Source organism: Pleurodeles waltl, chromosome 11 (assembly GCF_031143425.1).
Source record: "Pleurodeles waltl isolate 20211129_DDA chromosome 11, aPleWal1.hap1.20221129, whole genome shotgun sequence".
Classification (NCBI taxonomy): Eukaryota; Metazoa; Chordata; class Amphibia; order Caudata; family Salamandridae; genus Pleurodeles; species Pleurodeles waltl.
In genome coordinates, this window is record NC_090450.1 from 346267320 (window position 1) to 346290095 (window position 22776).

General features: G+C 48.5%; 1 protein-coding gene across 1 annotated transcript in view; it reads right to left on the minus strand.

The window, feature by feature from the left end:
- Positions 1 to 22776, minus strand: part of ANO7 (anoctamin 7) — a 2026240-nt gene that overhangs the window by 251707 nt on the left and 1751757 nt on the right. The window contains exon 20 of the mRNA XM_069213645.1: positions 21359 to 21564. Coding sequence (XP_069069746.1) covers positions 21359 to 21564 — 206 coding nt within the window. The remainder of the gene's footprint in view (positions 1 to 21358; positions 21565 to 22776) is intronic.

Sequence of the window (22776 nt, forward strand, 5' to 3'; positions counted from 1 at the left end):
ACCACAAAAGGCTACTCCACATGCACTCTTTATCCTTGGATTGACTACCCATGGTGCTGTAGAGCAACAATGGACAGCCCCATACAACAGGATCTGTTAAAGTGGTCTACTCAGAAATAAAAGGGAGAGTTTGAGAAATTACCTTTCCCTCATAAACAACACCCTGCCCGCAGTCAATCAACCAAATTTAACCAGAGCCATCAATGATAATTTGCTGATCAGAATCAATATGATCTGTTCCCCTAGCAGCTTGTCCAGTGCATGCTGGGGACTCACTGTCAGGAAGATCTGACGTAGATGGAGGAGATTTCTTTATCCCAATCTCAGAAGTAACAAAACCTATAGTTTGGTGCGTACGAAGTTCCAGATTTATGAGACATTCTACCAAGGACCATTTTTTAGCTCTACTTTAATGTAATCAAGGGAGGAGGGTTCCGTGGAGTACCTCCTAACTTTCTCCACATCGGACCTAGCTATAGATAAACAACCTCTTTTAAATCTGAATCAGTGTGCAACCTTATTAATTAACAAATCAGTGTCTTCGTAAGCATCTTTTTTCAATTTTGGGACTGAGGTTAAGTATCTGTTCTTCTGTGCTGTCCTTTAGGCTCATTGGGGCCCCTTTTTGGTGGACCTGTTTGCGTCTCGTCTGGACTTCCAAATTCCCAGGTTTTTCAGCTGGAGACCAGAGACAATCGCGAAGCCTTTTTACAGGATTGGGCTCTGGAGAAGGAATAAGCGTTTCCCCCATTTACAATTATCACTCAAGTCTTGGCCCAGATCCGACAACAACAAGCAGAGGTGGTGTTGGTCACTCTGACGTGGAGATCTCAAGTTTGATTTCCAGTTCTTCTGGAACTTTCCTGGGATTTACCAATCCTACTCTCCAGGTTTGCTCAGCTGCTTCTCAGTCTGGATCAGCTTCTACATTAGATGATGTGTGAGGGTTCATTAACCTTGATGGCTTGGCTGATTACAGGGGATGGTGGTCAGTCCTGGGACTTTCGAGAAAAGCTGAAGAGCTATTGTCCAGAGCTTGGGCAAACAGTACCGTCAAACGCTAAAGTTAGCCTGGACTCAATGGACATATAGGTGTCTGCGACTGGGTGTGGATCCGTGGTTGCAGATGTAGTTCAGATCCTCAGTTTTCTGGCTAGTTTGGCAACAGAGGATTTGGTTTACTGTTCTATCAACACATTCCGTTCTGCCATTTTGGTGGACCATGAGCCGATGGAGCGCGCTCCTGTGGCGGAACAACCCTTTGTGTGCCGGCTTCTCAGGGAAATTTGATTCTCTGTTCCCTCAGCAACGAGATACTCTGTGCTCTGTGATATCAACCAGGTGCTGAATCAGTTCTTATCCTGACAACTGAACAGGTTTCTTTCCTGTAAGGAACTTTCAGCAAAGCTGAACAGTTTGTTGTGCTTAGTATCCTGCAGACGAGTCTCTGATGCCCTACCTGCGGATATAACAGGCAGAATTTTTTCACCCTCTGAAGTGTCTTTTACCATTACCAGACGAACAGAGTCTAATACCTGCACTGTTTCTTAGCCGGCCTTTCTTGACTCCCAAAACTGCGTGATCCAATGCCTTAAGGCGTATGAGGAAATGTCTGTAGCGTTCAGACCTCCTGGAGAGAGGCAACTCTTTATTGCTCTGCGTAAACCGCATGTGATGGTTTCTGCCTCCACCAATGCCAGGTAGTATAGATGGGTCATGTAGGAAGTGGGTAGTGACTTGAAAAATTTTGAAACTCATTCTACTAGAGGAGGTATGGCTTTTAAGGCCTTTACTCTGGGAACCCATGTGGAGGATTTCATGAATACTGCTGATTGGTCCTCGGATTCGACCTTTAGGAGATTTTACTTCAAGCTGGTATTGGATATAGCTCAGGTGGTAGTGATCAAGCTTTGAACTAGCATAATACTCACCTTCGGTCCTGACACAGAATGAAAATTGTTCCTAACTAGTTCTATTGAGGACACGGAGGTGAGAATTATCCCACCGAGAGCTTCCTCTCTACAGATCCCACCCTCACTAGTAGGTACCGGTTTTACAATGACATTTTGTATACAATCTAGCATACTGCTAGTTTATTCTGTACATGATGCTGTTTACAGTGAAAGTTTTTTATTCCACAATTTAAAGGGCACTGTGGCTTTGTTCTCATACCTCTTGTTTCATAGTATGAGAGGTCACTAACCAAGATGAATGATAACCGTGCTGGAGCTTCACTCGCGCAATGAGAGAGGAGGTCGCAAGGGCAACGATGGACTACCTTGGCTGTGGTTTCCCCTGGTTGGTCAACGTTGAATGTGTTTATTACTGCACTGGTTGCTGGTTGATCCATTCCCAGAGCCTTCTGGGAACAATACATTTTTCGCTTTGAAGTATAAAATGAAATGAAATGACATAGCTGTTGTTCAGAATAAAGTGAAGAAAGAAAGCATAATCCTCACCTGTTAGACTTGGCATCATTGGCATGGTCTCCCCTAACGTTTTGCCTCTACTTCCCAGTTTTTGATGTTTTGTTTGCTCTAGACACTTTACCACTGCTGACCAGTGCTAAAGTGTAAGTGTTCCCTGTATAAATTATATGTGTACATTGGCTTATCCATGATTAGCATATTTGATTTACTAGTATGTCCCTAGTAAATGGGCACTATAAGTGCCCAGGGCCCGTAAATCAAATGCTACTAGTGGGCCTGTAGCACTGGTTGTGCCACCGACCTTAGTAGCCTTCAAAACATGGCTCAGACCTGCCACTACAGTGTCTGTGAGGGCAGTTTTAAACTGCCAATTCGATTTGGCAAGTGTACCCACTTGCCAGGCCTAAACCTTCCCGTTTCTTACATGTAAGACACCCCTAAGGTAGGCCCTAGTTAGCACAATGGGCAGGGAGCAGTGTATGTTTAAAGTCGGACATATACTAATGTGTTTTATATGTCCTGACAGTGAAATACTGCCAAATTCGGTTTTCACTGTTGCAAGGCCTACCTCTCTCATAGGTTAACATGGGGGCTGCCTTTAAATATGATTAGAGTGTAGATTCCCTTTGAGAGCAGATAGATATCTTTAGTTTGGGGTCTCCGAACTCACAATTTAAAAGTAAATCTTTTAGTGAAGTTGGTTTTTAGATTGTATGTTTGAAAGTGCCACTTTTGGAAAGTAGTAGGCATTTTCTTGCTTAAACCATTCTGTGACTCTGCTTGTTTGTGGATTCCCTGTCTGGGTCAGTTTGACAGTTGGGCTGTTTGCATCTCTCCTCAAGACAGTGACACAAAGGGAGCTGGGGTGTAGCCTGCATTTCCTGATGAGCCGTCTGGGCTGAGGGGAGGGGAGGAGTGGTCATTTACACCTGAAAGGGCTGTGCCTGCCCTCACACAATGCAATCTCCAACCCCCTGGTGTGTGTCTGGGGCCTGGCCTGGGCAAGGCAGGATCTTGAAAACAACAGAGACTTCTGTTTGAAGTAGGCCTACTTCAAAGGCAGAAATGGTTATAAGAAGAGCACCCAAACCCCTGGAAATTAGATTACTTCTGAAACCTAGAGGAACCTCTGCCAAGGAGAAGAGCTGGAGAACCTGGAAGAGGAGTACTGCCCCTTTGGCTGTGACTGTGCTTTGCTGGGTTGCATGCAGTAACTGCTTTTACCTGAGAGAGGACAAACACTGAGTTTTGTGTGACTTCCCACTGTTGAAGAATCTCCAAGGACTTGAAACTGAGCTTGCCTCCTGTTGTTGAAGTCTCAGGGACAGCAAAGACGTCTCTCTGCCAGCACTTGGGCTTTCTGCTGAGAGTCCTGCCTGCCAAGTGGTGCCCGAACCTGTCTCTGGGCCCTTGAAAGGTGCAGCTGGTGGAAAAGGACAGAAATCCATGCAAAGTGCGGGGAAACTTTCGACGCACCACCCACTTTGCGGCTGAAAAGCGACACGCTGACGGCCTCGCGGCTAAAATCGACATTCCACCTGCATCGTGGCTCGGAGATCAGCGCAACGTGGCTGGGGAAACAACGTGCAACAACCGCAGAGGCTGCTGTTAACGACACAAGCCCCAGGCAGCTTGGTTGCTTGACACCGTGCAACCGGATTTTGACGCAACATCGATGGGCGTGGAAAATTAATGCAAAGCCTGCACATACCTGAGGTGCCTGTCCGGATCGACACATCGCTCTCTTGCGGACTGCCAGCCAAAGACCCCATTTCTAACATTGGTGATCAGCAGTTGGGATTGGACTTGTCTTTGTACTTGACATACAGTGATTAATTGTACACTACTGTTTTTGGTGCAGACCATTATGTGACCACATACCATTGTGATTTTTGCTTTTTTCTCTTTTTTGGATTTTTTTCCCTACTTCCATTTTGTGGTAATACTTGATTGACTTTTGAACTGCATTTGTGAACTTGTTTTTCTGCCTTTGGAACTCTGCACTTTTAAGTCTTCATCATGTCTCAATCTGGAGATGCATCAGCTGGAGCTGCCTTTGATTTAGGGAAACTGGAGAGCTATACTGTTGCCTAGTTGGCAGTTCTGCAAAAACCTTGCTTGTCCAATTAAGGGCTCCACCAGGAAGGATGCAAAAGGCACTGAGGACCTGGGCAAAAGCCAAGGAGGCTGAGAGGCACACAGAGGAGGAGGAGGATGATGAGGAGGAAGAGCAATCCATCCACAGTGGTGTAGTGGGTGGGCCTGTTATGTCCAGGAAGAGGGTCTCCAGGCCAGGTATCAGTGTGTCATCCAAGGGTCTGACTCCTGAAGAGTTGCAGGACAGACAGGCAGAGAGGGCTCGCCAATTGGAGTAGGAGAAAATTAGGATGGCCATAGAAGAGAAAAAGCTGTTGTTGGCTCATGAGCTCAGCTTGAGGGAGCTCGATAAGAGGAGCCAGTCTAGTAGGGATGGTGGCAGCCATAACACAGTGCAGCCTGAGAGAAGGGTGCATATTACTATGGACCTTGTGAAGGATTACAAGAGGGAGGATGACATACTCTTGTGGTTTAAGGTTTATGAGTCTGCTCTCCATATGAATTTGGTCCCTGAAGTTCATTGGGGGGCAGGTCTGTGGAAGCACTTTGAGGTAGAGGGAAGGGATACTCTGACATCCTTAGGTGATCCCCAGGGGCTCACTTACCCTATCATGAAGGACGCCCTGATCACTAGGTATGGTCTCACCCCTGATCAGTATAAGGACAAGTTTAGGTCCTATAAGAAGGAATCCCAAACATGGGTTAGAATGTGTTGATTCTTTTTGCAGGTCACTGGATGGTTGGGTGAAGGGCAGTAAGGTAACAACATATGAGGGGCTTTACAATTTGATTGTTTGGGAGCATTTGAACAGTTTATGTTTTCCAGAGCTGTGCCAGCACCTAATTGACAGCAAGCTGACTGACCCCAGGAAGCTTGCATAGGAAGCGGACCGTTGGGAGAGCACCAGGCTTCAAAAGAGGTATGGGGAAACCATGCCAAGAGTGGGCAGGGTCCCCATCAGAAGTGAGGGGTAAGGGTAAACAGGGGGGGTTCTCAAAAGGGCCCCAACCTAGTTCCCAGGGTAAAGAATCCCAGCCCCCAGTAGAAAAGAAACCATGGTCTCAACAAGGAACCCTGCAGAGAAGGGGTCCCGCAAGTGCTTTGCATGTGATCAGGAGGGTCACATGAGGGGGGACCCCAAATGTCCCAAGTGGACACCGGCACCCACTAGTGCTCAGTCACAGGGTTTGGTCAGTGTAGCGCTTGGGGAGGAAATGGTTTTAGGTGGGTGGGAGCCAGCTGAGATGACCCTTGTCTCACTAGGAGACAGTGAGATGGTCCAGATGACCCTCGTGCCTGATAACACTAAGAAGAACAGGCGGTGGGTGACCATCAATGGACAGAGGGTGGAGGCTCTGAGAGACACAGGAGCCAGTGTGACTACATTGAGGAGTCAACTGGTGTCTGAAGAGCAGATAGATCCCTGTGTACTTTACAAAGTAGTTGCAATGGACAACTCAGAGTGCCTGTGCAGATTGGCGCAGGTTCCTTTTGAATCGCGGGGGGGTCTCAGGTTCCTTGAAGGTAGCTGTGAGTCCAGCCATGCCTGTAGATTGTTTGGTTGGCAATGACCTGGAGGATTCCCCTTGGCAGGAGGTGGAACGCCGGTCACACTTGGAAATGTTGGGTCTGCCTGGGTTGGCCTGTGTGTCACCCGGTCTAGGACAGCCGGTCAGGGTGATCAAGAGACCCTGGAGCCTGAAAGAGTGGTCCAGGTGTCTGCCAGAAGGAGGGAGGGCAACGGGCGTGGGAAACCAGCCCCAGAAGATTCCCACAGTCCAGGAGGAGGCAGAACCTGAGGGGGAGGCCCTGGAGCTACAGGGGAACAGGTGGCTGAACTGGGTGAAGTCCCTGAGTTGTCACAGTGACAGCAGGAAGAGGAACCCACTAGGAAAGCATTCTGTGAGGCACAGAAGTCATGCCCTACTCTGGGGAGTTTGCGGCAGCAGGCTGCAGACCAGGCATCTGGCATGGCGCCTGGATCACATTTAATTTACTGGGAGGATGGCCTCCTATATAGCGAGCTTAAGGTCCCTGAGCCTGGGTCAGCCCGTGTGCTGGTGGTACCCCAGTGCTTCAGAACCTTACTACTGGGTCTGGCTCATGATGTGCCTTTAGCTGGTCATTTGGGACAGGACAAGACCTTTGAGTGGCTTTTCACCCACTTCTATTGTCCCCAAATGTGCAGGCACTCTGATGCTCATTGTAGGTCTTGCCCATCTTGTCAGGCATGTGGCAAGACTGGGGGGGAAATGTAAAGCTCCCCTCCAACCTTTCCCTGTGGTTAGTACCCCCTTTGAGAGGGTTGGGATTGATATTGTGGGGCCTCTGGATCCCAAGACAGCCATGGGCAACAGGTTTATCCTTGTCTTGGTGGACCATGCCACCCTGTACCCGGAAGCCATTAATTTGAGATCAATCACTGCCCCTGTGGTGGGCCGTACTTTGATGTTTTTTTTTTACCTGCATGTGGTTCCCCATGGAAGTAGTGTCCGATAGGGGTACCAACTTCATATCAACATATATGAAGTCTCTGTGGAAGGTGTGTGGGGTAAAGTACAAGTTCACCACACCTTACCACCCCCAAAGCAATGGTCTGAGTGAGAGATTCAACCGCATCTTGATGGGCATGATAATGGGCCTGTCAGAGCCCTTGAGGCAGAACTGGGACGTCCTCTTGCCATGCCTTCTGTTCGCTTACAGGGAGGTGCCTCAACAAGGGCTTGGCTTTAGTCCTTTTGAGCTGTTATATGGTCAACCTTTGAGGGGACCTTTGAGTCTGGTCAAAGAGGCTTTGGAGAAAGCCCCTAGTAAACGCCCCCAGGATGTATTCAGTTACATGCTGTCTCTGAGAAACCAGACTGCCCGCTTCAGGAGTCCCGTCCAGGAGAACCTGGACGCAAGCCAGGAAGACATGAAATGCTGGTATGACCAGAATGCCACTCTGGTTGAGTTTCAACCTGGTCAGAAAGTGTGGGTGATGGCACCAGTGGGGCCTAAGGTGCTCCAGGACAAGTGGACTGGGACATTTGTGGTGGTGGAGCACAAGAGTGAAGTCACCTACCTGGTGAACTTGCGAACTCCCAGGAACCCTTTAAGGGTCCTGCATGTTAACCGGCTCAAGCCACACTTTGAGCGGACTGAATTGTTCATGCTCCTAGCAACAGATGATGGGGTGGAGGAAGAGAGTGAACCTCTTCCTGACCTCCTGTCTGATGGAGAAAAAGATGGGCCTGTAGAAGGAGTGATCCTCTCCCCTTCCCTGACGCCAGAGCAGCAGAGGGACTGTCGCCAGGTGTTGGGTCAGTTTGCCTCACTTTTCTCCCTGATCCCAGGGGGCACACACCTGTGTACACACGATGTGGACACTGGGGACAGTCCTTCTTTTAAACACAAAGGGGGTGATTCTGACCTTGGCGGTCTTTTCGCAAGACCGCCGAGTTACCGCCGCGGTAAAGACCGCCGACCGCGGCGGTATGCCGCGGCGCGTATTCCGACCGCTGGGAGCGTTCCGCCGGAAAACCGCCAGCAGCCACACTGGCGGTCGGCGGGAAAGTGGAGACTGGGCAACCTCCACCGCCACGCCAGCAGAACACTGCCCACAGAATTACGACCCACATTTCTGTGTGGCGGTCTTCTGTTGGCGGTCTTCTGTTGGCGGTCACGTCCCTATGGCTCCCGTCGCCTCCCGGAGGACCAACGCAAGGTAAGTTGATCGTCCGTGAGGGGAGGGGGTGGGGGGGGTGTTGTGTGATGTGTGCGTGCATGGGGGTGTGTAGAGGGGGTGTGTGAGTGCGTGCATGCGGGCGGGGGGTGCTGCTGTGCCTATGGGCAATGTGTGTAGTTCGGCGGGTGCGCATGTTGGCATGTATGTGTGCGGGTATGTGCCCCCGTTGTGTATGTGTGTGTGTAGGGGGTGTGCATATGTGCATGTTGGGGGTGCGTGCATGTCGGGGTGCGTGTATGTGCATGTCGGGGTGGGGGGGCAGGGGGTTTGTAACATCTCTGGGGGGTGGCAGGGGGTGGAGGGTGTGGGGGGGGGCTCGTGGGGGGTAGTGGGGGGTGGGGGAAACCCCTATCAGTGCCAGGGATGGAATTCCCTGGCCCCGATAGTGCCTACCGCCATGGTTCGCATGGCGGTTCCCGACCGCCAAAAACCGCGGCGGTAAGCAGGGTCATGATGCGGTTGGCGGTCTTGGGTCGACCTCCGGGCCGGAGTGCGCAAACTCCAGCCCGTCGGTCATGACCGCCGTGGCGGTCGGAGTGGGAAAGTGGCGGTCGATCGCGGCGGTGACCGCCGCGGTCAGAATGCCATTTTTTGGACCGCCGGTCTGTTCGCGGTCCGACCGCCGCCTCTCCGCCGACCGCCGGGGTTAGAATCACCCCCAAAGTTTACAGAGTGACTGACAGGGTAGGGCTAACATTAAAGAGGAAGTCTCTAAAATGCTAGCGTTGGGGGTTATTGAGTTTTTCAGCAGCCCTTGGGCCAGTCCCGTGCTTGTGGTTCCAAAGCCTGCTGCTCCTGGTGCCACTCCAGAACTCCGGTTCTGTGTGGATTATCAGGGACGCAATGCAGTCACTAAGACCGCACCTCATCACTATGAGCGCACCTCATCCCCCGAGCTGATAAGCTCATTGACCGGTTGGGAGCTGCCAAGTACCTAAGTACGTTTGATCTTACATCTGGGTACTGTCAGATCGCCTTACTGAGGGGGCTAAGGAGAGGTCTGCATTCTCCACACCAGACGGGCACTACAGGTTTAGGGTGATGCCCTTTGGAATGAAGAATGACCCTGCCACCTTTCAGAGGTTGGTCAAGCAGGTGTTTGCTGGACTGGATGACTTCATTGCCACCTACCTGGATGACATTGCTGTCTTTAGTTCCACATGGGCGGAACACTCGCAACATCTCTGTAAAGTGTTGGAGGCCCTGAAGAAGGCAGGCCTCACTATTAAGGTAAGCAAGTGCCAAATAGGGAAGGGTTCTGTGATGTACTTGGGACATCAAGTGGGAAGTGGCCAGGTGGCACCCCTACAACCTAAGATTGAAACCATTCTGGCTTGGGAGCCCCTCAACACCCAGACTGAAGTGAGAGCCTTTTTAGGTCTCACAGGATAGTATAGGAGGTTTGTCAAGGGGTATTGCACAATTGTTGCACCCTTGACTTAGTTAACTTCCAAAAATCAGCCCAGAAATGTGATCTGGACTGGGTCTTGCCAGACAGCTTGTGATGCCCTGGAGGCTGCCATGTGCACAGCCCCTGCGCTGAAGGTACCTGACTATTCCAAGGAATTTTTGTGCAAACAGACGCCTCAGAGCATGGTATTGGAGCAGTACTCTCACAGCTTAATAAAGAGGGCCTAGATTAACCTGTAGCCTTCATTAGCAGGAGGTTACTTCCCAGGGAACGTAGGTAGAGGGCAATTGAGCCTGAAGCTTTTGCTGTGGTCTGAGCACTGAAGAAGCTAAGACCCTACTTGTTTGGGACTCACTTCTGGGTTCAAACAGACCACAGGCCCCTCAGATGGTTAATGCAGATGAGGGATGAGAAACCCAAATTGTTGAGGTGGTCCATCTCACTACAGGGAATGGACTATACGGTGGAACACTGCCCTGGGACCGACCACGCCAATGCTGATGGTCTTTCCAGATTCTTCTGCCTTAGTGATGAGAACTCCCATGAGGTTGGGGAGTTGCTCCCCACTTTCAGCTGGGGGGGACACGTGTTAGATTTGGCATCATTGGCATGGTCTCCTCTAACTTTTTGCCTCTACGTCCCACGTTGTTTTCTGTGTGCTGGACTCTGTTTTTGCTGTTTTGTTTGCTCTGGACACTTTAGTGCTGCTGACCAGTGCTTAAGTGCAAGTGTTCTCTGTATAAATTACATGTGTACATTGGCTTATCCATGATTGGCATATTTGATTTACTAGTAAGTCCCTAGTAAACGGCACTAGAAGTGCCCAGGGCCTGTAAATCCAATGCTACTAGTGGGCCTGTAGCACAGGTTGTGCCAACTACTGTAGTAGCCCTGTAAACATGGCTCAATCAATCAATCAATCACTGCATTTGTAAAGCGCGCTACATACCCGCGAGGGTCTCAAGGCGCTGGGGAGAGGAGGGGTGCTACTGGTCGAAGAGCCAGGTCTTGAAGAGTCTTCTGAAGGCCAGCAGGTCCTGGGTCTGTCGTAGGATGGTGGGGAGAGTGTTCCAGGTCTTGGCGGCTAGGTAGGCGAAGGATCTGCCGCCGGCGGTGGTTTTTCAGATGCGGGGGACTGTGGCGAGCCCGAGTTTGGCTGAGCGGAGTCTTCGGGTGGGGGTGTAGAAGCTGAGTCGGTTGTTGAGGTAGGTGGGTCCGGTGTTGTGCAGTGCTTTGTGTGCGTGGATCAGGAGCTTGAAGGTGATCCTTTTGTTGACGGGGAGCCAGTGCAGGCCTCTCAGGTGGAGTGTGATGTGGCTGTGGCGGGGGACATCGAGGATGAGTCGGGCCAAGGCATTCTGGATGCGTTGGAGTCGTCTCAGGAGCTTGTTTGTAATTCCTGAGTAGAGGGCGTTCCCGTAGTCGAGTCTGTTGGTGATGAGGGCCTGGGTAACGGTTTTTCTCGTGTCAAGGGGGATCCATTTGAAGATCCTGCGGAGCATACGGAGGGTGTTGAAGCAGGACGCGGAGATGGCGTTGACTTGCCTGGTCATGGAGAGAGTGGAGTTGAGGATGACCCCCAGGTTGCGTGCGTGGTCCGTGGGTTCCGGGGCTGTGCCTAGTGACGTGGGCCACCAAGAGTCGTCCCAGGCTGATGGGGTGGGTCCGAGAATGAGGACCTCCGTCTTGTCTGAGTTCAGCTTCAGTCTGCTGTCAGCATTCCTTGGTGGAGGTTAGCTTTGGCGGTGTGGGGATCTTCGGTGAGGGATATGATCAGCTGGGTGTCGTCGGCGTAGGAGATGATGTTGAGGTTTTGTTGTTGTGCGACGTGGGCGTGGGGGGCCATGTAGATATTGAACAGTGTCGGGCTGAGGGAGGATCCCTGTGGGACGCCACAGATGATCTCGGTGGTTTTGGAGCGGAAGGGTGGGAGGCGGACGCTCTGGGTTCTGCCGGAGAGGAAGGATGTGGTTCAGGCCAGGGCCTTCTCTTGGATACCGGCGTCATGGAGGCGTGCTGATAGGGTGCGGTGGTAGACCATGTCAAAGGCTGCTGATAGGTCCAGGAGGATGAGGGCAGCTGTTTCTCCTTTGTCCATCAGGGTCCGGATGTCGTCAGTGGTGGCGATGAGGGCGGTCTCGGTGCTGTGGTTACTGCGAAAACCCGATTGGGAAGGGTCCAGGATGTTGTTGACTTCGAGGTAGCGGGTCAGCTGTTTGTTGACAATCTTCTCAGTTACTTTTGCCGGGAAAGGGAGCAGGGAGATGGGCCGGAAGTTCTTGAGGTCCTTGGGGTCCGCCTTGGGCTTCTTCAGAAGGGCGTTGATCTCGGCGTGCTTCCAGCTTTCTGGGAAGGTTGCTGTCTCGAAGGAACAGTTGATTGTTTTCCGGAGGTGGGGCACGATGGCTGCCCTGGCTTTGTTGAAGACGTGGTGAGGGCAGGGGTCCGATGGGGATCCGGAGTGGATGGAGTTCATGGTTTTGATGGTGTCTTCGTCAATGACGCTGGACCAGACGGTCAGGCGACTGGTGCGAGTGGTAGTCGCAGGGGTGGTGGACTCGGTGGTGGGTAGGGGGGGGTCGGGCTTGAAGCTGTCATGGATGTCGGTGATCTTGCGGTGGGAAAAAGTGGCCAGGGAGTCGCACAGGTCTTGAGATGGCGGGATGTCGTTGGTGATGGAGCTGGGGATGGAGAGTTCTTTCACGATGCTGAAGAGCTCTTTGGTGTTGTGTGCGTTGTTGTCTAGGCGGTCCTTGAATGCGGTCTTCTTGGCGGTCCTGATGAGTTGGTGATGTCTGCGGGTGGCGCTCTTGAGGGCTGTGTGGTTGTCTGGTGTTCGGTCGTGGAGCCATTTCTTCTCCAGCTTCCGACAGGTGTGCTTGGAGATCCGGAGGTCCTCGGTGAACCAGGCGGCTTTCTTGTTGGTGTGGTTGGTTGTAAAGGTCTTGAGAGGGGCGAGGGTGTTGGCGCAGTCGTTGATCCTCTGTGTGAGGTTGGTCGCGGCGGTGTCTGGGTCGGTGGGGTCGGTGTGTGGTCTCAGGGCGAGGGCGGTAGTCAGTTGGTCCTCGGTGACCTTGCCCCAGCAGCGGCGTGGTAGCTGTTGGGTGCCGTGGTGTGTGGTGGGTTTTCTGAAGGTGAAGTGGACGCATCTGTGGTCGGTCCAGTGTGGTTCGGTGGTGTGGTTGAAGGAGACGTGGGGGCTTGCGGAGAAGATGGGGTCGAGCGTGTGTCCAGCGGCGTGAGTGGGTGTCGTTACGAGCTGTTTGAGTCCGAGGTTGGCGAGGTTGTCGATCAGGGCGGTGGAGTTGGCGTTGTTGTTGTTCTCGAGGTGGAAGTTCAGGTCCCCGAGGAGGATGTAGTCCATGGAAGCAAGGGCGTGGGTGCTGATGAGGTCGGCGATGGTGTCACTGAACTGTGGGCGGGGTCCGGGAGGTCTGTAGATGAGAGTTCCTCTGAGGGTGGTGTTGGGGTCGGTGTGGATCTGGAAGTGCATGTGCTCGGCGATGGTGAGGGTGTCATCGGTGTTCGTTGAGATTTTGATGGAGTCTTTGTGGATGATGGCGATTCCTCCTCCTACTCCGTTGGTGCGGTCTCTGCAGGAGATCTTGTAGCCCTGTGGGATGGCTATGGCGATGTCTGGTGCTGAGGTGGCATTCAGCCAGGTCTCTGTCAGGAAGGCGACTTCGGGGCGGTGGAGTCTAGGAGGTCCCAAAGTTCGATGGCGTGCTTGCGAGCGGAGCGGGTGTTGAGGAGGATGCAGCGGAGGTGGTTGGGTTCTCTGGCTGGTGGTGTGGAGGGTTGGATGATGGTGAATCTTCAGTTCCGGCAGGTGAAAGGCCCCTGGGTGCGTTTCGGGGTGGCCCGGTAGCAGGGGTGGTCTCGTCTGGTGTTGAGTGCGTGGAGGGTGCTTGCATCGTAGTGCAGTCTGGCGTTGCGGGGGTGCGGGTTCCAGGGGTTCTGGTGCTGGGTGCGGTCCAGGCGCGGATGGGCGCAGACGTGCTTGCCTTAGGTGCGGCTTTGGCGCGCCAGCGGCGCGCCCGCTTTGCGGCCTCCATATGAGGGAAGCGGGAGGGAGGAGCAGCTGGGAGGTGGGAGAGGGGCGGCCAATGGGAGTGAAGGGGGCGGGGCAGCAGGGGCTCAGCAGCAAGGGAAAAACCCAGGGAAAAACCCGGGGAAAAACCCGGGGGAAAAACGGCGGGAAAAGACGGCGGGAGAGGGACAACAGAGCACAGGCGTACAGAAAGCAAAACACAGGGGCACAGAATGAAAAAACGAAGTGGCACAGAAGCCAAGCGCAGGGGTACAGAAAAAGGGAGCAAGTAGTCAGGCGGCAAAAGCGGCAACAGAGGTTCAACCCACAGGGGGCTGCGTGGCATTTGGGGGGAGCGACCTGCCTGGTGACAGGGTCAAAGGTCGCTCTCTACCCCCGCTTCGCGGCCTCCATATGAGGGCAGAGGGAGGGAGGAGCAGCTGGGAGGTGGGAGCGGGCGGCCAATGGGAGTGAAGGGGGCGGGGCCGCAGGGGCTCAGCAGCAAGGGAAAAACCCGGGGAAAAACCCGGGGAAAACCTGGGGGAAAACCCAGGGAAAGAACGGCAGGAGAGGGACAACCGAGCACAGGGGTACAGAAAGCAAAACACAGGGGCACAGAATGAAAAAACGAAGTGGCACAGAAGCCAAGCGCAGGGGTACAGAAAAAAAGTAGCGAGTAGTCAGGCGGCAAAAGCGGCAACGGAGGTCCAACCCACAGGGGGCTGCGGGGCAGATGGGGGGAGCGACCTGCCTGGTGACAGTGGCTCAGACCTGCCACTGCAGTGTCTGTGAGGGCAGTTTTAAACTGCCAATTCGACTTGGCAAGTGTACCCACTTGCCAGGCCTAAACCTTCCCTTTACTTACATGTAAGACACCCCTAAGATAGGCCCTAGGTAGCCCCATGGGCAGGGTGCAGTGTATGTTTAAGGTAGGACATATACTAATGTGCTTTATATGTCCTGACAGTGAAACTCTGCCAAATTCGGTTTTCACTGTTGCAAGGCCTATCTCTATCATAGGTTAACATGGGGGCTGCCTTTAAATATGATTAAGGTGTAGATTCCCTTTGGGAGTAGATAGACATGTCGAGTTTGGGATCTCTAAACTCACAATTTAAAAATCCATCTTTTAGGGAAGTTGGTTTTTAGTTTGTGTGTTTGAAAATACCACTTTTAGAAAGTAGGCATTTTCTTGCTTAAACCATTCTGTGACTCTGCTTGTTTGTGGATTCCCTGTCTGGGTCAGTTTGACAGCTGCGCTGTTTGCACCTCTCTTCTAGACAGTGACACAAAGGGAGCTGGGGTGTAGCATGCATATCCTGATAAGCCATCTGGGCTGGGCTGAGGGGAGGGGAGGAGTGGTTACTTATACCTGAAAGGGCTGCACCTGCCCTCACACAATGCAATCTCCAACCCCCTGGTGTGTGTCTGGGGCCTGGCCTGGGCAAGGCAGGATCTTGAAAACAACAGAGACTTCTCTTTGAAGTAGGCCTACTTCAAAGGCAGAAATGGGTATAAGAAGAGCGCCCAAACCCCTGGAAATTAGATTACTTCTGAAACCTAGAGGAACCTCTTCCAAGGAGAAGAGCTGGAGAAGCTTGAGGAGGAGTACTGCCCCTTTGCCGGTGACTGTGCTTTGTGGGTTGGCCTGCAGTAGCTGCTTCTACCTGAGAGAGAACAAAGACTCACTTTTGTGTGGCTTTTCAGTGATGAAGAATCTCCAAAGGGCATGAAACTGAGCTTTCCTCCTGTTGTTGAAGTCTAAAGGACAGCAAGTGCTTCTCTCTGCCAGCACTTGGGGTTTCTGCTGAAAGTCCTGCCTTTCAAGTGGTGCCCTAACCTGTCTCTGGGCCCTTGAAAGGTGTAGCTGGTGGAAAAGGGCAGAAATCCATGCAAAGACCGCAGTGCGGGAAAGCTTTTGATGCACCACCCGCTTCGTGGCTGAAAAACGACACGCCGCCGGCCTCGCGGCTAAAATCGATGCTCCAACTGCATCGCGGCTGGGAGATCGATGCAGAGTGGCTGGGGAAACAACGGGCAAAGCCCCGGCAGAGTGGTTTCTTGACACCGTGCAACCGGATTTCAACACAACATCACTGGGTGTGGAAAATCAACGCAAAGCCTGCCCGTACCCGAGGTGCCTGTCCGGATCGACCGATCGCTCTCTTGCAGAGAGGAAAAATGACGCACACTGATCCGACCTGAGGATGAATGATGCACGGTCTCACTTACAAGTGAGAAATCGACTCATCGCTGGCCTTTTCCGAAGCACTCTCCCCCGTGAGGTGTTATTTTGAAGCAACCCAGGTACTTTTTCACACTAACAGTGTTCTCACTGTTTTCTAAATGATTTAAGACTCTTATTCTTTAAAAATTCATAACTTGACTTGTTTGTTGGATTTTTGTTGTTGTGGTCTTGTTTTGTTTAGATAAATATTACCTATGTTTCTAGACCTGTGTTGTGTCATTTTGGAGTGTTTTCACTGAGTTACTGACTGTGTGTGTTGGTACAAATACTTTACTCATTGCTTCTGCTCATGCCAAGCTACCAATGGGGTGAGCGGGGGTTAACTGAGGATGATTCTCCTTACCCTGACTAGAGTGAGGGTCCTTACTTGGACAGGGGGTAACCTGACTGCCAACCAAAGACCCCATTTCTAACATCGCCTCTGTGTCCTTAATTGAATTGAAACTTTCATACGTGTTAGGAACAACTTTCATTCTAAAGTCCATCAGGCTGGCTCAAAATTGATCTTTTTACCATCATCCGAAATCTGATGCCCCAGAGGATTGGAAGTCACAGCCAACCATCCTACTCTAAAGCTACAAAGAACAGGAACCATCCTCAGTCATGAACATCATCCTAAATGTGTGCCATCAAGAGCAATCACAACACTCCATTGTCACCTCCATTTAAATTTTGAGGCTCCCTATGATAGGGTACCTACTTAGCCACAAACCGAAAAGTGGGGCACCAAATGACAAAAGCAGCACTTAACCATCATCATCAGGACTTTGAGAATTCAATTCAAAGTCACACCACTCAAAGCTTGTTTGAACTCCTCCAGGCACTAATAATCTCAGCAGCTGGCTGCAATAGCTCAACCGCACCTGCTTTTGACTCTAGAGAATGCAGCCCATTCAATGCTTTGAGCTACGTGGTGCCACCACTTCCCATATCAGCCTCAGCCACCCGAATCAAGCACACCCTCTGGTTAAAGACTCTAGCAATGGGCACTCATTGTATGGCTGTACCCTGAAACATGGTGATGTCTGCTTTGCAGTGTTCTCAAAGTTGTCTCTTTCCCCTGTAGCTACTTATGCATTGCTGCTCCATCTTGATTAGTATCATATATTATCAATCGGCAACTCAAGCCAGACAATGAATCCAACAATCTCCTATCTTCATCACTGTGTAGTATTTTACTGGGCTCCACTAATCCACATCTTCTCTCTACTTCCCTTTATCTCTTACTCCTCTCTTCTCCACCTAATAGTACTGTTCTCTAATTGTGATTTCCTTTACAGAGCCACTGGTATTGGCCATTCCAATTTCCCCACTTAGCTACACTTGCAATTACACCTTTTCACTCACCAAGTCCGAATATAATATGTTGCTAAGATGGGTCTTCAAAGTCAGCAACTCCTCACTCCAGTTGTCAGGCACCACAGGATACATCCCACAAAAATGAAAACTTGAAAAACGTGATTACCATCTCTCGTTGCCCCGCACCATCAATAACAATTATACATCTTCAAAAAACAGCATCATGTGCACGTTTCATAACCTGAGATTGGTATATCCACTTTATTCTGACGTAGACAATCTCAGTAATGTATTCATCTCTCTCTATTCTATTCTATTATATATATATATATATATATATATATATATATATATATATAAATATATCATTCATACATGCACATCACCTAACACCCCGCCCAAACTGAGTAAATGTGTAAATTGTAGAGTACATAGCACACAGCAAAATGCTCTCTTCCACTTTCTTCAAATAACTTCTTGTGGGTGACTTCAGCATCAACTGGTGAAATGCTAATTTCAAGAGTACCATGAACTCAACCGTCTCCTATGCACAAATGGTTTACTTTAGTTCTCATTCCCTAAAAGGGCCACATCTAATTGGATGCTGGTTCCTAAAATTACTTTCCCTTTTTGAATGAGAGTGGTACTATAATTTCCTTGTCCCCCTTCGCATACTGACTGATCATTGACTTCCATAATGAACAAGTGGGTCTAAAAAGATGTTGTACTGCCCAGTAGAAAAACAGAATCTGTCCTCTGAGATATAAAACCTTCAAACTAAACACCTTGCATCCATTCAAGTACATCGGCATCACTGCAGAGGATTACAATAAAATGATTCAGCAAACCACTAAATCAATTGCTTCTCTGAAAGTAAAATACAACCGAACTAAACCAAGCCCAACATGATTCAATGACTCTCTTTGCAAACTAACGATATTGTTCTGCAGCTCTGAAAGACATCCCCGGCTTAAAACCATCAGGAAAGAATACGAGTGGGCCACAGTGTCACCTAAAGCCAACTTCATTTGAAAGCAAATCTTCACCTCTCCTGACCCCGAGGGCTCTCTATTTAAAGTCATACATTCATGGAAATATGTCTCTTCAATACCATGCCAGCTCTTCCAAGGACCAAATGTGAAAAATTATTTTTTTCACTAAAATAAAACTAAATAAACGTCATCATAAATAAAATTCTACCAAATGACTCAAGCTACCTGCCCCTAAATAATACAGTGCAAAGACTTTCAACAAAGGTGAGTGTTATCATGCACTGAATTTATCACAGTGCATCTTGGCAGTGTGTTCCCTCCCCCCTTTTTTGGATTGGCTTATGTTGAGCTAATTGGCTAACAAGCTCATTTGGATGCACCCGCGCTCTAGGAGTGGTACAAAAATCTGAGAAGGCTCTGAGCAGCATTCCTAGCACCCCCTTATGTAAGTGTTATTTTCTAATGAAGAAGGGCAAATATCCCGAAACTTGTGTCTAGAGATACACAGTATAGGCTGCAGTAACAATGGTGGATAATGCATCTGGGCGAATTTTGTGCTGGTATGCCCTGCAGTGTACTCCACCCTCTTTTTGATCTGCCCCCAAAACATTGACCATCTGGTCTTCTTTTGCTCATATTTCCACAGATTACCTATCTAAGCTACTTATGCTACTCATATCCACACTTTACTATCAACACATGCTAACATACACCATCACAACATCTAATTTCCACATTTTTTAAAATGTCTGGTGTTTAACAATCAATGCCTCACTCACTCAGGCCCACATTTCCGGATTACTAAAAAACAAAATAAGCCAGAGTACTCCAAACCTCAAAAATTTGAATCCAGATCACAACACTTTGCTCACTTTAGACATGTCCCATGTATGTTCAGCTCAAAGCTGAACTGGGTCTGGGAATGCATTCACACTCACAACTATAGGTTACACCTCAGAGAAAAGAGTTTTTTGAAACTTCAGTGCTAATTAGACAGTGTAGAATGCATATTTATAAGTTCGAGTATTGTAAAATGTGGATCCCCACTTTAAGTAAAAGTTTAATGAAGGTATCAAACAAATGAAAAATATATTTTGTAGACATGTCCCTTTTCTACCATTGCTCACAGATCCAACAAACATATCTTTAATCCACTAACTAAATATATTAGCAAAAATCACCTGTTCTCTGAATCAGATTTAATGTCAATTTAGGGTTCAGCATGGAGATATCTGCATTTTAGGTGCTTGATGACATCTATGGTATCTTAGATGAATGCAAACAGTGTTTCCCAGTGCTCCTGCACTTTTTTGCCATCTTTCAACTCTAATAACCATCATAGGCTTCTTAACATGCTGCTTCCAAAAATAGCCTTCAATGAGCAAGTCTTAAAGTGGTTCTCCTTCATCTCACAACAGAAAGAATTTGTTAAGATGGGAAAGCATTACTTGAGTAGTTCTCATGTGAGATGTGGTGTCCTTCATGTCTGCAGCTTAGCATCCACATTGTTTAACCTACATCTCAAACCCTCTAGCTCTGCATGGATGCTGGAGTCACCATACATCAGCAGATAGATGGCAAGCATCTGTACTTAAGGACTCCTTCAATTAGAAATATCCTCATTTTCACATCCTGACTTACAATACTCCAACGCTGCATGTCTAAGAACTTTCTAATGCTAAGCCCACAAAACTGGATTTATCCTCATCACATCCAAACGCAATAGCAAATTTGATCCTCATCTTCTTGCTGGACTTAATCGTGTGGCTTTAAGCCCTTGCTTTCTTTCTTTTTGAAATCCTGGGGCATTACCAATCTGTCAACTTTTCCTCACTCACTGAAGAAAATCAAGCACCTCCTGAATCCGGAATAATTAAAAACTGCCACCCAAACACTGATCATATTGCATCTTGGCAGATGTAATTTCATTCTGGCCGAGGTCTAAACTGTCATTGTTCATCACAATCAAGGCAATTCTACCTCACACATCCAGCACATATCAAACAAACAAAAATTCTACTATATTTCACCAGTTCTGAAAGATTCACACTGCCTTCAAATTGTACACAGTAATATGTTTAAAATTGGCTATCTCATATATGAGGAGCCCCATCTAGAAAACCAATTTTACCCATATTACTTAGGGGAAAGTAAAGTCTGAGGAGCAAAGACACCTTACAGTTGGAAATGCTAAAATACAAAACACCTCTGGCCTTCAATCAGTCCTTTACTGGTCTGGCAACCAATCTTTGAAACTCCCTGCTTACGGCACCAAGAATTCAACCAAACCTCTTGTCCTTCAGTAAAATGTGGAAAATGCCTCATCTCCGACTAGACTAGACACAAACGATGCTTTACCACTGTATGTGTCTTTTAACCTGTATACACGACATTACACAGTCATAAATATAGTCAAAAACAAGTATCTCCAAAAAGAAAGGACGACTACTCAAGCACAATCTTACAAACATAGCAGACCCAAATTACAGGCAATCTCTAACTGTTCCCATCACTCAAACTCTGAAGCCACAAGAAACAGAAGCACCACTTAGAAGGTCCTTGTCGCCAGTATTCTGATTTTGGCACCAATAGATTACCATCGTCATCACCATCAACAATTTATGTTTGAAGTCTCCTAGAGATTTCAGAAATTTAAACATACATCATCAACTTTGTCAAGGCCCCAAAGGACAGAAGCAATACTTGAGTATAGCTTCTGTTCTTTGGGGCCTTCACAAAGAAATCATAGGTCAAGATTAACAGACATTCCTTCGTAATCACTGATATTACTATCCTTATCGTCAGAACTCCCCTAAATTTTGACAGTCACTGAATTGTCTGCAAGGACAGGCAGGAAATGACAGATGAACCATACAACTATCATCAGATAAACTTTAAGGTCACAGACACAACAACAATTTAATTACAGTTGTGGCCCCAAGGAGTGGCAGCAACACACAGTTTCACCACCTTAACGTTGTGCTCATTAGGGAGATAACCACTATTCATCTATCCCCAACCCATGCCAAAAATCTCAGAGGGCCACTGCTCAGTCATAAACATTAAGTCTCCAGGGTCATACAGGTTCTGAAGCATCTTTGGTTTGCAGTCCCCAGATACTTACATTACTGCGGATAGCAAGGCTTGTAATGACCTCCAGGATTTTGAACCAGATGCCAATGTTCTGGGCACGTTCCGCTACAGGGCGTTGGTACTCACAGACAAATTTGTGAGCATCGAGGCGGATTTCAATCCAGTTGTTAATGAGGGCAAATAGTGGGGCAAGAGGACAGGCAGCCACAAAAATTGTGATAAACCCAAACTGGATCACTGTAAGGACAGAAATTGGTGAGAAAAACAGCATTAATCAACACGAATAACTATCAGCTAAAGCAAAAGAAAACTTATAAATGTATCAGAAAGATAGTAGTGACAGAATGTGAGAAAACAGAAAACAAGGAAAGGGAATGTGTGGTAGAAAAAGATAAAGAAATTGGTTATATATTGGCAAGGAAGGGATAATAACAAAAACATACATGTGGCAGGGAGAGGTAAAGTAAGATAGAAATGTGTTAAAGAGTATTGAAAAGAGAAGGAGTCAGATAAGGAGAGGAAACTACAGATCAGCAATAATAGAAAGATTAAGATAATATCACAGGATGGATGACAATAGATCAGACAGAAGTGAATATGTGAGTTTGAGATAAAGAAAGTGATCAATAAGGCAAAGTTGGAAACAGAGAGGTGTTGGGATTGGGAAAATAAAGTGTAGAAAATAGGAGACACAGGCAGAAAATAAATATCCTCTTTTATGAAAAGTCAAGTATGTGTTTTTGGTGTTTGCTGGTCAGATTACTCAGTGAATTAAATTGTTTCTGCTGACACCTGATGAGTTGCAAGCCACAATGTGAAACCCACCACTCATGTATGTATGTATTTATGTGTCCATTTAAGTATCTGTTTTTCTTTACTGCAAACCAAGCCAAAAGTCAGCAGAAATAAGTACAGACTACTGACTCAGCCTTCCATCATAACTGAGATAGGAAGAGCTATCTAAAACAAGCACTGGCAATACCAACTGGTCTGGATAATTTATAACTAAAACTGCTTCTTCATTGATTGGTGAGTACGGGAACTGGTTTGGGGGTCCTGGACACACGGGATTACTGGGCATCATGTGTGTCAATGAGTGATTTTTACTACTGATGTCCCAGGGTCAGACAACTATTGGACTGAAACCTGAGTAACCAGGAAACCCTATTCTCGCTTAAGTCTCAGGATACAAATTCAGAGCAATCCAAAGCTTACTAAATGAGGCATCTCAAGCTTTTGGCTAAGATCATGTAATGTCAATAGTATTGCATAAATCAGTCGCTAACTAGTGCTTTATCTTTAGCCAAATAAACTATTCTACCATCAGTGTGATACTTTACATGTAATGACACAGACCAGGACAACTACACAGTTACTATGGAGCTATTAGATGACTGTTGCTGTCAATAGCAAAGTTATTACATACTCAGAGAAATCTGCTGCTGCATT